Source organism: Tursiops truncatus, chromosome 13 (genome assembly GCF_011762595.2).
Source record: "Tursiops truncatus isolate mTurTru1 chromosome 13, mTurTru1.mat.Y, whole genome shotgun sequence".
Classification (NCBI taxonomy): Eukaryota; Metazoa; Chordata; class Mammalia; order Artiodactyla; family Delphinidae; genus Tursiops; species Tursiops truncatus.
Window position 1 is genome coordinate 68,834,099 of NC_047046.1, and position 17,533 is coordinate 68,851,631.

Below are 17,533 nucleotides of genomic sequence, written 5' to 3' on the forward strand. Positions count from 1 at the left end.
AATGGTTAAGCAGAAATTCTGTCCATAGGGACCACTGCACAACGGCAAAATGACTCTGGAAGTGGTGGCCGAGGAAGTCAGTGCTAGATAAACAAAACAACTGTATGTCACTAAAGTGACTAAGTTATCATCTGTCTGCCCTCTAAGATGGCTGCTGTTAGGTAACAGTCTCAGACACACCAGGACTTAATGTGACTAAGCTTTTATTCTAAAAGCATCAAGTTGTAACTCAGGGAAATTATTTTTTTTTAAACTCTAGTAGACTAGTGAAGGATATTAGTCACTTTCAGTTTTCTCTGCCCAAAGCGATTACTTCTAATCCTGGTAATGAAATACTAATATTTCACTTTCAACCACAAAAAATTTCCCTACCAACTGCCCCCTAGATCTGCCTATCCTGAGCCAACCTGTGATCTCACCTTTAACTTGTCCTCCCCACTAAATACCCTGAAGAAAAGTAACTATTAAAAGAAAATCAAAAGCATGAGTTACATTTTTCTGGTTCATATTAGAACATTTCATCACTTGAACTATGTCTTTGCTTGCCTTCATTTTGATTAAGCTGTTTAAAGCAACTTTTTTTTTAATTGAAGTATAGTTGATTTAAAGCACTTTTTAAACCTAACTCTACCTTAGAGGTTTCTAACTATAGATTATCAAAAGGAAAGAAATTTTATTTGGCATCTGACTTTCAAATCTAAGAAAAAACTTTATTGAGATACCAGAAAGACTTAAATAACGGTCACCTTAACTTAGTAGTATTCCCATTATGTCACTCTATGAACTCATCTGTAAACGGCATTACTGGAGCTAGACAACTGTAATATGCCCTGCCAGTCTATGATATGAAAATTAACTCTCTGAAGACCGCTGCTTGCATGTGAAACTGCACTCTGAAAATGAGTAGTAGAGCAAACGTATTTTTTCATGTTACTTTGGTAAAATGGATAATCATGATGTCCAGTCAAGCCATTATGAGGAGACCAGAGGTCTGAGCAAACACAAGTATAACTTCAAACCAGTTTCTAACAGGATGAACTGTGGGGGTGGTGACAACCAGAGTGGAAGACGATGGACCGGCCTATCAGCAGGAAGGAGCATCGTGGACGGCAGATGGTTAGGTCTATGTCTCAAGGGTAAGTTCTAAGGTGTATGGCTCTCCAACAACATCAGGAAGTGCTTTGTGGGGAATAATAAAATTCCAGAAGCTACAGCACTGGAAAAGTTTGGGAATAAAGAAATGTCAACTTTCTATTTTTTCTATCCCTCTAAGTGTTAAATTTTACTTGTTACTTACAAGAGTGTTAAGTATTGAAAGATTTCTCTACCTTTCAATAACAATTGTCTCCAGAAATCAAATTTTAGCTGAGACTAAAAATCTGAAATTAACATTATCTTTTTGTACCTTAGTACAATCAGAAAACTGCCAAACCAATTAATTCGAAGAAATATATACCAATTTTTTCAAAACTACATGACATACACACAGGAAAATCCATCTAAAAGTCAGCTCCCAGTCCCCCTTAACCCCTTTCCTCCCAAACTTTAAATGTAGGCCTTTCCTAAAATGAACATCCTCAGCCCTCCTCTATAGTTTGTCCCAGGCAGAATTTATCTACTCTTATCTTACTATCTCCCATCTCTGATCAATTACGAAATCCAGTTCCTTCATAATCACCTTTGAATCCATCCTTCCTTTCCATTTCCATTGCCACTGCCTAAACCAAATCTTTATCACCTCAAGTCTCAATCACCACAATAGGCTGATTTTCTATTTGCTAGCCTCTTTGCATCCTAAACTAGCCAGACTGCTCTTCCTCAAACACCACTATTACCAAAGTGCCAGTTTAAATGCCTTCAACAGACTTCAACCCATTAGCAAAAGGGAGCCAAACATTTTAGCCCTGCATTTAGGATTCTCTGTCATCTAGTCTTCTCTTAACCTTTCAACCCTATTTTCCACTCCTCTTACCCAGGGACTACTGCCATATTGGTTTATTCAAGTCTATTCTGAATCAATAGGCTGAATGATTTCCCTCTTCAGCCCTATGCAAACCATGTATTTTACTTGGTCCAGCATGCGTGTCTCCACCCGCAATCCCCAAGAGCCCAGAAACACTAATCCATCTTATACCTCTTCCATAAAGCCTTAACAGAACAAAGTAATAGGAATTATGTAAATAATCATGAACCGCCTGTTGGCATCTCTTTTAGTTTGAAACACTGAGTTCCGTATGGCTGTAAAACTTCTACAAGTTCAAATCTTATCTTCACAAATAGCATACTGAAGTATAGTTATTAATGAATGAAATGATAGGACGTCAAATGTGCTTCAAAATAATGAAGGCTGAGTCAGGGTAGTAGATGTGGGTATGGATGAAATAAGGCTGTCAACTGTTGAACCGGATACTTGGTAGTTCTTTATATAATTCTACTTTTGTATATATGTTTGAAATGTTCTATAATAAAATTCTTAAAATATAAACATTAAAGTATGCAAGCTATTTCCCCATGAAAACTGAAAACTAGTTTTTTTTAAGTATGAAGAGTTTGGGCAAGTAAATTGGAGCATGAAAGAATTTCCTTAGCAGCTGGGGTGGGGGCTGGGGTGGAGAATTATTTTTAAAGTATCAACAAGAAAAAAAGTGTATTTACAATTTGGCTACTGATAAGATAGGACAGCATTCCACCTCTTCCCTCGACTTAAATGTTTAAGGAATCACCACACAATTTTAAATGGTATGAAAGACCTTTAGTAGAATTCAAATTCTGTACCAATCATCCTTATTCCATAAACTAGCATTTATTTAACAAAAATTATATGCAAAGAGTATATTATTGGCAGCAAATTCTATTATCTCTATATCATGGTTACGAATATGGTTAAAAATTCAGGGTGACCCACTAAAAAATAAAAAATGAATGAACATAGAATTCTACCTAATCTCATCCCACTGCCACAAGCACTCACCTTCTGAAAAAGCAAAAACACTGGTTATTTTGGTTGAATTGGAGACTGAACACTGCTATGGAAATGTCAGAAATTAAGCATGTCTGCAAATTATTTCAAAATATAACGGGAGAGGTGGGAAGGGGACTGCATATTGATGAAACGAGACTGGCCAGGAGTCAATAATTGTTAAAACTGTTAGACAAGTACAGGAGGAATTCATTACACTTTTCTAACTACTTTTGTTTTTGCATATGTTTGAACTTTTCCATAATAAAAAAACATACACATAGATAGATAAGAACACCCAAAAAACAAACTATATTTCTTAAAAAGAGGCTAGGGGTCTCTGGAAAAGGCCTTTTTAAAGAAATGCATACATCACTGCACACATGTTAAAAAGAATTTTAAATTCATTCATCCTTGCTTTAATCTATGGATTCCTCCAGTATGAAAAGAACTATGAAAGAACATATACACATATGTGTTGGGGTGTGTGTATATGTGTGTGCACAGACAAATATATTCAGAAAACAGAATGGAAGACAATGTGTCAAAATATTAACAGTGATTCTCTTTAGAACTATATAAGGATTGTCATTTCTCTTTATGTACTCTTCTCTATTTTCCCAATTTTCCACACTGAGCATGGGTTATTTTTATAATCAGGGAAAAAATGAAATATTTTTTAAACCTCTGATGAACGTGTATAACCTAAGCTCTACCCTAAACACATTTCAAAATACAACAAAATATTGCAAATCCTCACATAATTAAAAAGCACATGCGTCTATTTATGTTGGGTAATTAAGTGAAGAGAAAGGAACAAAGATTTTACTGATCTATTGACCATCTACTACACGCCGAATGCCTTACATGTATTTTCATTTAATCTCACAAAATTCCATGAAGTAGAATTCCTACCCGATTTACACTTGAGAAATTGGAAGCTTACAGAAGTTTAAGAATCTGTCCAAGTTAAAATAGTAAAGCAAGATTCAAGTCCCAATCTTCTAACTCAGAGTCCCTATTTTTATTCTAAACCAGTGCTATGCAAGTATAGTTTACGGACAGACTTACTTCAAACAAGGTCTTCAAATAAGTACAGAAATGGAGAGAAAGCATTTAGAAACTGCTATGGCAATATGACATGGCAAATTTATGACTTTTGTAGCATCTAACAATAAAAAGTTGCAATGTGTATTTCATATATCCACTTTTGTATTATATTGCCCACTTCTGCTAGGGGCCTCCAGGAAAGATCTTTCTTTTTTAAAGAGATGCATACATCACTGCATACACATTAAAAAGAATTCTAAGGACATTCATTTTTGCTTTAATCTATGGATTCTTTCAGTATAGACAGAAGAGGAAAAGAATACCAAGATACAGTAGTCAGAAATCAACAAGAGGATGATGTTCTTCTTCCGCACATTTGTAAATCACTAATAATTGTTCCTGACAAATGCTAAGTGTTCAATTTTTAAGATCTAATTTTAAATTATATTTACTATCATTTGCATTTACACACTGCCTATGTAGTCAAGTTCCCAAACAAACGAGTTTGAATTTATACTCTAATAAGATAAGGCAAAATCATAAGATCCACATATATTATTCAAATTTCACCCTATTTCATACTTCTACTTCCTTGAGAAGTTTTAGTTTTTAGAAGTTCTGACAAAATTAAGTAAAACTTTATTTGTCAATTTGTCTAGTTATTTCTTAGTGGAAATGGCAAACAACAGTAAAAGATCAACAGACAAGAGCTGCAAGTAATACCTATCAAGTCAAACAGTAAATCCATGAAATAAGAGTCGATGACTTATTTCTTTTTTTTTTTTTTTTTTTGTGGTACGCGGGCCTCTCAATGTTGTGGCCTCTCCCGTTGCGGAGCACAGGCTCCCGGCACGCAAGCTCAGTGGCCATGGCTCACGGGCCTAGCCGCCCTGCAGCATGTGGGATCCTCCCGGACCGGGGCACGAACCCGTGTCGGCAGGCGGACTCTCAACCACTGCGCCACCAGGGAAGCCCTTGATGGCTTATTTCTAATTCATCATGCTGGGCTAACAAATCTCAAATACAAGCTAAACATTATGAATCTCTATTAGTCCCACTATAAAGTGTAAAACAAAAACAAAGCAAAAAAAGTCATCATCAACTTCACAAATCATCTGCTTCTGTTCCACTAATTAAAGTTAAATTACGAAAACTTAAATTGTGACTCTATATCTCACAAATGAAATTTTAAAAGCAATTTGAAAAAAATCATACATCAGTTTCTGTTGGAGATTATTTTTAGAATGTATGTGTATCAGTTCCTTTTGAGCTATGTATTTCCTCTACGACAGGTATTATGCGTGTTCTGGCAGGTGAGACTTTGCATGTCAAACTCTAAAAATCGGATGTAGGACAGATGGCAATGTTGCAACCTAACAGAAATCCCTCTAGCACATCACAAAAAGATGTGATGGTACAGTTGAGAAAAGAATTATCAGAGCACAATTTCCACCACACCTATGTCTTTTATTTCTGGATTCAGGCTTTAATCAGGCATCATCAAGAAAAGAGACTAACAGCAGGTTAAACTTTCAATTACGCAATAAGAATTTAATAAATATTGTATTTTTTTCCTTTCTCCAACTAAAGGGATTTTTTTTTAAACTGGTCTGTAGGATACATTTCAACTATATCTTAACTCTGAAAGAAATATATAAAGTTTTTCCCAGGAACCATATAAAACTATCTCATAAGCTGCATTTAGCCTGCAAGTTACAATGTGATTTCTTCTAATTTAAGTGAAAGCTTTTAAAATGAAGAAGATCTATATAGCTTGCTCCTCAGCAAATGTGTTGCCTATCTGAATATCTGATAAATAAGAGGGGCAATCCTAGGATAAACAAGAGAAAGAGAAACATTTCTGAACAAAATGGTCACTTCTGTTACCCAGAGAAAAACTGCTTTAATTATGTTAATTTACCACAATTTTTCCATTTTTTTCCCCCTTCAATATTACATAGAACTGGAAGATCATCTTTTGGTACAACAGCTTCACTGTGAATTAGGATTTAAAACGTACCCCTTGTCAACTTCAGGATGCAAGCATAACAGTAAATAATTACATTATTTTAGTGGTACACCAAGCTTAATAAAGTAGACTAGGCAAGAGATGTTGCAGTATTTCAGAATATAACTAGAGATCTCTATGTGAGGCAGCAGCAGAGCAGGGTAGCTAAGAGTTGTGGAGTTAAACCACCTGCATCAGGATTCTAACTCTGCACCTACTAGCAGTACAACCTCAAGCCTATTACTTAACTTCCTTGTCCTAACTCCCCACCTATAAAATGGAGATAATTGTACAGCACAACATCACAGGTAATATAAAGCAAAGGCTAAGAGGTCATTTAATCCCTGTTTTACGAAATTTTACATGCCATACATCAAACACTTATCTAGTATCTGTGTGTTCAGCACTGTGTCTGGCGGGAGGAAGACAGCTAGGTGAGAAAGCCACCGGTCCTAGGGGAATGAACAACAGAGTAATACAGGAGACACCACGTTTAACTACACAGGGATGACCAGAAAGAAAATATTATGGAGAAAGACAGTTTACTGAACGTCAACGAGACTTCAATTAAGTAGTGTGACCCTTGCAACTATACTCCAATAAAAATTATTTTTAAAAAAAAAGAACGGTGACCCTTGGTCCACTGAGCTAGTTTTTTCCAACAAAGACTACAAGGGAGAGTCTATTATTTTTAAACCAAAAAAAAAAAAAAAAAAAAAAGAGGGAAAGAGCCTAGTTGAACTTTGACATCCTCAATGATTCAGAATTCATGCCCTCAAAGACCATACCAGCCTTTCATAACAAATGAGATATGCCTACAGACTTTTTTAAACCTATTTATATGTTCAGTCCATACAACTTGAGTTATTTAATGAACTGTTTTCCTTAGTTAGTCCTTAAACATATCCAAAGCTTTAAGGGATCTACATATTTATTTTGGTGTTCTAGAATTGAAACCTTATAGCACTATGAGGTACAGGTACATCATACCCGCTTTACAAACAGAGAAACCACAGCACTGGGAAGTGTGAATGACATGCTGGAGGCTGCACCACTGGTAAATGCAGAGGTAGAATACCAATTCCAGACCTTAACCCCCTGTGCCCTGCTGCTTTCCCTAGAGACTCCTACTTTTATCATCTCACTCATGATTTAAAGCCCTCAATTATATTGCCTCTGAGTCCTCTTCTTAATGAAATCTCTTTAGTCTCTCATCATGCATCTGCTCCTTAATGATTATTTTAATTGTTCTCTGGCTCCATTTTATCTTTTCAGAGAAGTGATCAGGTGTGAATGCATCATAATTTGATAAAAGAGTCAAAAATGGTTACTATTATGTTTCCAATACCCAACCAGATGATATTTTATGGCAGCAGCTGCAGCAGTTTACCATGACTCCCAGGCCTTTAATCCAGTTATAACCGGAAGTCTAGAACCCAACAAGACATCGATACAGAGCTCACACCAAGGTTAAGCATAGACTTGATTTTAAAAAAGGCATAAGACAGCTACTAAAGGTTCCTCTGCAGAGGAGAACAGTATTTCAAAAATATCAATCTGCAAGTGTAAGAACCAAAAACTAGAAATGACAGGAGTCAAGTAGACCGGTAAGAAAAGTATTGTTCAAATAATGGGCTCATAAGATGGCAATGAACTTTTTCAGAAACTATACCAATGGATCCAACGCTTGATCAAACCACACCCTTTTAAAAAAGAAACTTTGGATGATCATATACAAACTGCCACAGTACTATCAGTAATCCTGACAGAAGGCATAATTATATTGCTTAACTAGCAACCAGAGGCATACCTTCCTATTAGAACTTGGCAATCTCAGGAAACAGCAAGAAAAGAAAAAAATTCTACCAAAATTTGAGGCTTTCTCAATAAGCTTAATTTAAGTCCAATTAATAAGTGTAAAGGCTTCCCTGGTGGCGCAGTGGTTGAGAGTCCGCCTGCCGATGCAGGGGACACAGGTTCGTGCCCCGGTCCGGGAAGATCCCACATGCCACGAAGCGGCTGGGCCCGTGGGCCATGGCCACTGAGCCTGCGCGTCCAGAGCCTGTGCTCCGCAACAGGAGAGGCCACAACAGTGAGAGGCCCACGTACCACAAAAAAATAAAAAAATAAAAAAAAAATAAGTGTAAGACACACCCTGCATTAACAGGCACAGATTTGTTTAGATTAATCTTCCCATGGGCAAGCTAAATCAGGAGTTAGCATTATTAGAATCTATGTGCACACAACTGTGTGCAGGTGTTCACATTACCAACAGAAGAGTTGACTCTTAACCCACCTATTAACAGATATGGCTAGTATTTTGTGAGCTACTGGTTTTTAATGAGTGGTAGGTATACAGGGATGCTAATATGCAAAGCAGTGACACTGCGGATTGAAAAGTGTGTTCACCTCTAATACGAGTAGGTGACTTGCAGCATTCATCACTGAAAGCAGAAGTCAAACTTAGAGTAACTACTATATCACAAGTATCACATCACACTCTATGCGTCCTCCTGTCTCAGAATGTAACCTCTCAGAATGAAATCAAGACTGGATGTTACAATCTTGTACAGTAACTAAGCTTTGTAGGTGGACAACAATAGACAACAGTCCCTCCAGCCCTGAACTAAGCACATGTGGCACAACTCTGTTCAATGTGTCTTTTCATTTGGCATAAACAAGTAAAAAGCAAATCATGTTGCACTGTCTCATAAAAAGATTTTAAGGGACCTCCCTGGTGGCTCAGTGGTTAAGAATCTGCCTGCCAACTCAGGGGACACAGGTTCAAGCCCTGGTCCAGGAAGATCCCACACACCATGGAAAGCCCGCGAGCCACAACTACTGAGCCCTCGTGCCACAACTACTGAAGCCTGAACGCCTAGAGCCCGTGCTCCACAACAAGGGAAGCCACCACAATGAGTAGCACGCGCACCGCAATGAAGAGTAGCCCCCGCTCGCCGCAACCAGAGAAAGCTGGCGTGCAGCAATAAAGACCCAGTGCAGCCAATAATAAAATTAATTAATTAATTTTTTAAAAAGACTTTAATTTTATAAATTTATTAAATAAATTTATTTTTTAAAAGACTTTAGGGGCTTCCCTGGTGGCACAGTGGTTGGGAGTCCGCCTGCCGATGCGGGGGACGCGGGTTCGTGCCCCGATCCGGGAGGGTCCCACATGCCGCGGAGAGGCTGGGCCCGTGAGCCATGGCCGCTGAGCCTGCGCGTCCGGAGCCTGTGCTCTGCAACGGGAGAGGCCACAGCAGTGAGAGGCCCGCGTACCACAAAAACAAAAAACAAAACAAAACAAAAAAAGACTTTAATTTTATAAATTAAAAGCCCGGTGCCTGGGCTTCTCATTGCAGTGGCTTTTCTTGTTGCGGAGCATGGGCTCTAGGCACGCAGGCTTCAGTAGTTGTGGCACGTGGGCTCAGTAGCTGTGGCTCGTGGGCTCTAGAGGGCAGGCTCAGTAGCTGTGGCGCACAGGCTTAGCTGCTCCACAGCATGTGGGATCTTCCTGGACCAGGGCTCGAACCCGTGTCCCCTGAACTGGCAGGCGGACTCTTAACCACTGGGCCACCAGGGAAGCCCAAGACTTTAATTTTAGAGAGTAATTATTACTATACTGGTTTGTGATTCCTCACAGGATGAATTTGTTAAGAAAGTTTTAGACTGATTATATCAGTTTTTCTACCATAAAATAATCTATTGGGCTTGTATAAAAAAGGTAACATCGAAAATTTACAACACATTAAAAAAAAAAAAAAAAAAGGTGACCACACATCAGAATGAGCGCTACAGCAATCTGCCTTTTAAAATAACTTTTCCAGGTACTGAAAGAAGAAGAGCAAGAAAAAAGCTTTGCAGCAACCAAAAGTAAGTTCCAACAAATACATCATCCCAAAACCAAACAAACCATATCCCAGGAGAAATGCCACAGGGAGTGAAATTCAAAGTTAAAGATGCTCTACTGAGAATAGACTATTCACTTATTCCTCAAGGAGTTCAATCCCAGACACAGAATGTTCTTGTCACGTATAACTGGCTAAAAGACATCAATACAGAGTTCACATAAAGGTTATGCATACTACTTGCTTAAAAAGAAAACAGAAGGAGCTGTTAACAAAAGAATATGCAAAAATGAACAATTGTGAAAAGCACTAAATGAAACAACTGAACTTGAGAGTAACCATTGTTCCACAATAACTTTCTTAGTATTACTGAAACAAATTTAATATGCAATGATGGGGAAATACAAAACAAGATTATCACCTTTGTATGTTTAAAATAAGTTTTCTAATTATCATTTAAGATTTCAAAATGAGTGGTCTCGGATTAAGTGACAAAATAAGTTCTAGTGCAACACCACTTTCATTTTATTTTATTTTTTTACTTCAATAGGTGAAATAACTTCACTGAAACTACTCTTCTATATATTTGAGCAACTATCAGGAATATGTTCATATTTACATGTTATACCAGTAGTGATCGCATTCTTGTGTGTATGTATATATGTACATACTTATATACACATATACACGTATTTTTTTAACCTCTTAAATCTATTTAAGAGTATTTCCTTTCTTTTCCTTTTTTTTTTTGCGGTGTGTGGGCCTCTCACTGTTGTGGCCTCTCCTGTTGCGGAGCACAGGCTCTGGACACGCAGGCTCAGCGGCCATGGCTCACAGGTCCAGCAGCTCCGCGGCATGTGGGATCTTCCCAGACCGGGGCACGAACCCGTGTCCCCTGCAGTGGCAGGCGGACTCTCAACCACTGCGCCACCAGGGAAGCCCAACAGTACTTTCAATTCATAAACATTGTATTGTGTGTGTGTGTGTGTGTGTGTGTGTGTGTGTGTGTGTGTGTGTGTATACTTTTACCCAGGAGTAATGTATGGAAAAAAGGAAATTCTTCCTACAATACTCCAATGGCTAAATGGCAGACGACATCTACTCCAACACCCATATATCGTCCCTGAAAATGATTAAATTAGCCCACAAACATGGCCCTCCAAGCCACTGAGTATAACATGTTTATATTTATACTCTCTGAGAAATGGGGCTGTTTATAAGAAAAGTTAGTAAATTTGTTGTTAAGAAAATTCCATTGGTATCAACAGCCAAAGACACTTCCCTGAGCTTACTGGGTCGGACAGCATGATTACAGGATTCACCATCAAGCTGAAAACCTGTTATCATTCAGACCAAGTTTTCTCAATCCAGCACTTGTGACACCTGGGGCCAGATAATCCTTTACTGTGAGGGCTGTCCTGTGCATCGTAGAATGTTTAGCAGCATCTCTGGCCTCTACCCGCTAGATGCCAGTAGCACCCCCTTCCAAGATGTGACAACCAAAAATGTCCCCAGACATAATCAAATATGCCCGGGGGACAAATTTTGGTCTAGGAGTCTAACAACGTATTACAGTGTTTGGTTTCAAAAGGGAGTAAATTCTGCAACACCAAGAAACTACAGGCATTCTAAGTGGCTACTTCATAAGAAACTTTCGTGGATCCCACAAAGCAACTGAAACCTTGTTACTGCAGATACCTTTCTTCCACATGTGCATGATTAAACACTCTTGTGATGATGAATCTGGGACAGGAGCCAACAGTGACTGGTTTTATAGTTTCGATGAATTACACCTTCTTTTAACCCTTCAGAGGAATAATCATCCCTGCCAGAGTAACCCTTCTTTCCACAAACCATTTTCCCCAACACTTTACCCATAAGAGGCCCTCCTATGGGCTCTCACCATTCTGACACTGTGACTGTCACTGCACTGGGGTCAACTCTCACCCAAGGGCTCGGGCACCTTCTACTACAAGGCCAGTCTGTCTCTGCCACTCCCCTCTGGCCCCTGCTCTCCTCTTGACATCCCCTACCCAGGTCAGCTCTCGACCCTTGACCCCGGCCTGACCCTGCCGCCCCCTCCCCGCCCCCAAGGCGGTACCTGAAGTAGTAGACATCGCTCTTGCCGGCACTGAGCCCAGATTTTCGGATCACTTCCTCCTTCTTCCATCCGGGGGGGAGGGCCGGGCAATCCATCCTCTTCCCGCTCTCCGTGGCCCGGGGTCCCCTGGGCCCCGGTCCCGCGCTCCCCGACGGGAAAGGGACCGGCTCCCGCCGGGGGGCGCCGCCGCCACCACTGCCGCCGCAGCCGCCGCCGTCGCCGCCAAGGCCGCTGCCGCCACTCTGGGGACGGCCGCGGCCCCGGCCCCGGCCCCGGCCCCGTCCCCGGCCACGGCCCCGGCCCCGGCCACGGCCACAGACGCCGCCGCCCCGGCCCGCCTGCTTCCACCGCCCCCGGCCACGGCCGCCGCCCCGAGCGCCTTCCCTGCGCACGCCGCTCACCGGGGACGGGGCGAGCGCGCAGCCCTGGCCCCCCTGCTCTATGGCGGAGTCGCCGCCAGCGCCGCTGCCGCCCGCCGCGCTCTCCCCCTCCTCCTGCTCCGGGCAGCAGCGGCCTCCCCCCGGGTGCGCGCGCATCCAGCCCCCTCCCCAGCCGGCGCTGCGCTTCTTCCGTAACCGAGCCCTTGGAATCCCGGAGACCCGCCCCGCCCGCAGAGCGGCGCGCGGGGGACGCGCGCAAGCATCATAGAGCGGGCGCGCACAGAGAGGCCCTCCCGCCCGGGGCGTGGCCCCAGCCACCGCCTCTTAGGTCCTCCAAGCGGTCAGGGCGGCCATCTTGTCTCCGCCTCCTCGAGGACACGCCCCCCAGCCGCACCCGCTCCGCCCCCGGCCGCGCCCTTCCGGCCCCCACCCCCACGAGGCGGGCGGTTTGGGCCCAGAGTCACTTGTAGAGAAATGTCAGGACTGCGGTTTATTTGTTTTAAATTGGGTTAACCTCTCTCACTGTATGATTTTACCTACGTTTGCTTCCCAATTAAAGAGCAACAAACAAAATGTATCTCATATTTTATGTTTACTATATAAATATGAGACTATTCATTTAAAGGCATAGAAGATACCCCTTTTTGTGCCTCGACATCGTAGCTTGCCAGGGAGCTCAGATTGATGGATTGAGTCGAAGTGTCCCCATAGGGGAGTATCACTATACTCCAGAGTCTGGCTTCCGGGCCTTAGGACCCTGGACTGATTATTCTCTTAGAACTTTGTAAGGCTACAGGAAGGTAAGTGACAACTTGGAAAGTTCCCTCCAGTTCTACAGGTTTTACCGCTAAATTCCCCATAAAATGACCAGAATTCCTGAACCCACCTAGAATTTACCAAATTTCTCAGGATCTTTTCTTAATTTATACTTCCTTGTCTAATGACCTTTGACAAATATCAATGGCCTTTGACTTGGTAAATACACCTTTATGTTGAAAGACCAATTTAACCCATTGTCACCAGCCTTTAGGAATCTGGATGGAATTCACTTGGACCTGCCAACTCATTGTTCAGGAGTGATTTTTAAAGAATAATACCAAATTGATTTCCATTTCGGAGGAGCACAGTTTCTATATCTTTTTTTAACCTTTTGAAATTTAAGATGATATATTATGAAATGTTTGGAATACTGAAAATAGTGTTCAATTATCTTCAGTTTTTGCATATGTAGGACCTAAAAGTTGAGGGCCAAGTTTAATGGATAGAAAATATTGATTAATATACAATAATGGAAAATCTAAATTTATTTGATTTGCCTTTGCAGCATATTCAAACACCAGCTCAAACACACAAACTTGTCAATCTCTGAGCTTGATCTTAGACTTCTTTTAATGTCCTTGGGTTGAGATACGCTAAGCTATAGCTTCCTCCATGAAATCTGTCTAGAAATGTGTCTAGCAAAGAGTTGGAAAGTCAAGTTCTCAGGAGAGAGGTCAGTGCTGGAGACATGCATTTAGAAGTCATCTTGTGAAAGTGACAATTGAAGGAAACCCTGCAATAAGATTGCCAAGGAAGAGTATGCATGGTAAAATAATCAATTAATTAATTAATTAAAATCTTTAAAATAATAATTAAAAAAAGAAAGAGGAACCAAGAACTGAATCTTAAGGAACACCTACGTTTAAGGCTCAGGTGAAGGAGTAAAAGTCAGAGAATTATGAGATCAAAGTTTGGATAACAGGGAATTCCCTGCTGGTCCAGAGGTTAGGACTCCATGCGTCCACTGCTGGGGGCCCAGGTTCAATCCCAGGTCCGGGAGCTAAGATCCCACAAGCCACGCAGTTCGCAAAAAAAAAACAAAAAAAAACAAAAGAAAAACAGAAAAAAAAACAACCTCTGTAAGAGGAAGGGCTTTGATATTCACACCTAATTAAAAACAAAAGGATAAATGTGAGCAAAAATCTCAGTAGAAATGGTAGTTGAGATAAGAGATGGGAAAAGATATACTTTTGGAAATTTTTACCTTTCCATGCTGTGTCTGACAAGGCTATAGATCAAACGATGTAATGGATATAAACGCATGTTTAAAAGAATAAATCACTATCATTTTAAGGTAATTACTTTGACTTCTATTAACAGATTCTATTCTATTCCCACTAGACATAGTGGAATGTTCCCTCTGTTAAGAAAATCTCATTTAGAGCATTTCAGAAGCTTTTCTGGTCACATTTGAATTTTTCTGTGATACCATAAACCAAAGTATAAAAACAAACAAACAAAAAACATTTATTTCCCACTAAAAGAAAAAAATAGTGTAATTAAGTAAACATTAAATTCTCACAGGGATTAGATTGACACCTAAAGTATTGAGGATAGATGCTAAATACCTAAGAGATAGGTCCTTTTGTTTCCCTTAAAATACTGGACAAATAATAACCCTTTTCTAATTCTGGGAAAGTGCATTTTGTATCACTCCTTGAAGAATAGCAACATTGTTTTTCTCAGGCAGGACAGCTGTGACGAAACTTTTCAATTTTATCTCTCTTACAGTGGAAAAGGTCTTGCTGGCTTCACCTAATGGAAAAAGTGAAAGACAAGAGAGAACTATGTATGAAATCTGGCCCATTAAGCAAACAGAGATTTAACCACTTCTGATCTCTTACTCCCAGGTGTAAAAGCAGGTGCTGAAACACCAACTGTCACCCCTGGAAGACTACCTATTCTTTAAAATATTTTCGCTTTGTTATTTCCAGGAAAAACTGAGTTTAAGCCACTACAGAAAATGCAGTTTTCAAGAAAAATAGGTGTTAGTTTGGATTTTTATTAAGAAAAATAGAACAAATTCAGGGAATGAAACTTAAAAGAACGTGAAGTAGTGGCTGGTTTTGAGATCTGTATATTAATTAACAAATACATACCCTGCATTTGAATTTTCAAGTGTGATAAGATACTAAGTAAATGAAGGATTTAAATGTTGGAAATTCTTCTTGTTTCTAATGAGCATATTTGCATCAAGTGATAACAGGGGTATAACTTTCCCTCTCTTAACAGAGTCCAAGCAGTATGGTCAGAATTCATCAAGACATTAAATAAGAGTGAGGGCATAGCCAAAAACCATTTTCCAGCTCTACTTAGCAGGTTTTATGATTCACTGAGTTGGCCCAACTACCGTTCACCTAATTCCCAACTAAAACAAAATGCTTGCTGGCATGGCATGTCAGGAAACCAAATGACACTTTCAAGTATATGCAGTGTAAATAAAGTTGTTTTTTTTTTTTAACCTGCCGCTTGGAATGACTCCAGAGGAATCTTACACTGCATAGTTCAAACTAAAAAGAGAAGAGTTAATTACCTGAAAGGCAAGAGAAAACAAGGAAAGGTAAGTTTTGTACCAAGGGAAATTATTTCAGAAGATGGTGTCTGGTATTATTTTAAATTTTCTGCTGGTTGTTACATTAGCCATAGGTAAGTGGCTGGTATTAAGTGTTTAGGATTAAGGGGTGGAGAGATGCTTATTTGATTTAACATCCTAAAAAATAGAAAACACAGTACTAGGAGTAGAAAGAAAACCACATTTAGGTTTCAGAGTCCTAAGATACCACTTAACATGCCAAACAGTGGGGTTTTTAAACTTAATTCTGGCTACAAAACACCAGAATGCTCAAGCCCAAGTTCCTAAAGGGTGGCAGCTGCAAACCTCAGGGGACTTGCCTACATTGCTCACCCCAACCTCGGGAAACGTGCTCGTGCCCACATCGCCAAGGGTCTCAGGCTCTGCCGGCCAAAGTCCCAGGCCAAGGCTCAAACCAAGGCCAAGCCAACTGCAGCTGTGGCTCCAGCTCCGGCTCCAGCTCAGGCTTAGGCTCCAGAGTAGAGGCCTTTGTGAGGACAGAATGTCTTGATGAATTCCGCCAATATGAGGACAGAAGGACCAGTGTGACCCCTGGGCTGCATGGGGCTGGTGTCCTCCTGTGCTATTTGTACAAATAAACCTGAGGCACACAAAAACAAAAAACAAAAAACCACCAGAATGCTAGGACACGTGATCCAGAGAAATAAGGGCTGACAATGGCTGCTGTTCACGAGACGTAGAGGAGTAGTAACTGAATCAATCAGAAAACGCATCTTGCCAGGAGATTTTGTGCTGTTAAGTGGCTTTCTCAATGTCTCACGTATGTCTCAGATGTAACAGAGCTAGGGATAGACCCTAGTCCTCCTGACTCCCAAGTTTAGAGCTTTGTCTGCTTAGCTGCTTTCAAACTGCCCCGTTGTCTCTGGTTGTCTCGCCCTTGAACCTGTTCCTACTTCAGAGTGGAAAAAGCTCCTTTGCTTCTACCCCCACTCCCACCCCAGCACCTGTCTTTGGCTAATTCCTATTTATCCCTTAGGTCTCACCTTAGACATCACTTCCCCCAAGGAGCCTTTTCTGACCTCCCCTAACCCTCCTCTCCTGCACCCCCCTGGGTTGTGTGCTGGATGCCACACTGTCCTTAAGTATTTCCCCCATCCATTTCTTGTACTTTATTGTAATTTGTTATTTGTCTTTCTTCCCCTACCAGCCTAGAAGGCCATTCTTCATGTTCACCATTGCATCCCCAGTACCTATGACTGGGCTTGCCTGGAACATGGGAGAGGTTATTAGATACTTGATGAATAAATCAAATTAATGCATTTTGTAAAAATTGTGCACTCTCAAAATAATGGGTAGCATATTTTATTCTTAATGGAAATATATAATCACATGGATTATGTGAAATCAGAGGATTAACAGCTGTTCTTATCTTAGAAAATATGAATAGGTTTCCATGTCCCAAGAGTTATTTAACAATAAATTTGACTTAATTAAAAATGAGGCTTAAATTTATTTTACAAACATGTTTAATTATAAAACAGTTATAAGATTTTTTTAGGGTAGTCGCTCCTACATGAATTGAAAGTAACTATTCATCGGTTCCTCAAAAATTTTGAGGAATATATATCATAAAAGAATCACAAGATAAGAGTCTACTTCTAAACAACCATTCCTGAATTGGTATATTTATCTACATTTGTTTCTCCTCTTTGACTTCGAATAACTTGACTCCTCCTAATAGTCTGAGATTATATGCACACATATATTTCAATGTCTTTTTGTTTATTTTGGAATCTTTTACAAAATTCTCAGAGGGTTTTTTGTTTGTTTTTGAG

The 17,533-nt window shown here is 40.3% G+C and overlaps 1 protein-coding gene across 1 annotated transcript in view; it reads right to left on the bottom strand.

Annotated features, from left to right (window-relative positions):
* MBD2 (methyl-CpG binding domain protein 2) overlaps positions 1-12,597 on the bottom strand; it is a 77,223-nt gene extending 64,626 nt beyond the window's left edge. Inside the window, exon 1 of the mRNA XM_019937070.3 lies at positions 11,967-12,597. Coding sequence (XP_019792629.1) covers positions 11,967-12,502 — 536 coding nt within the window. The 5' untranslated portion in view covers positions 12,503-12,597. The remainder of the gene's footprint in view (positions 1-11,966) is intronic.
* Positions 12,598-17,533: the final 4,936 nt, after the last annotated feature.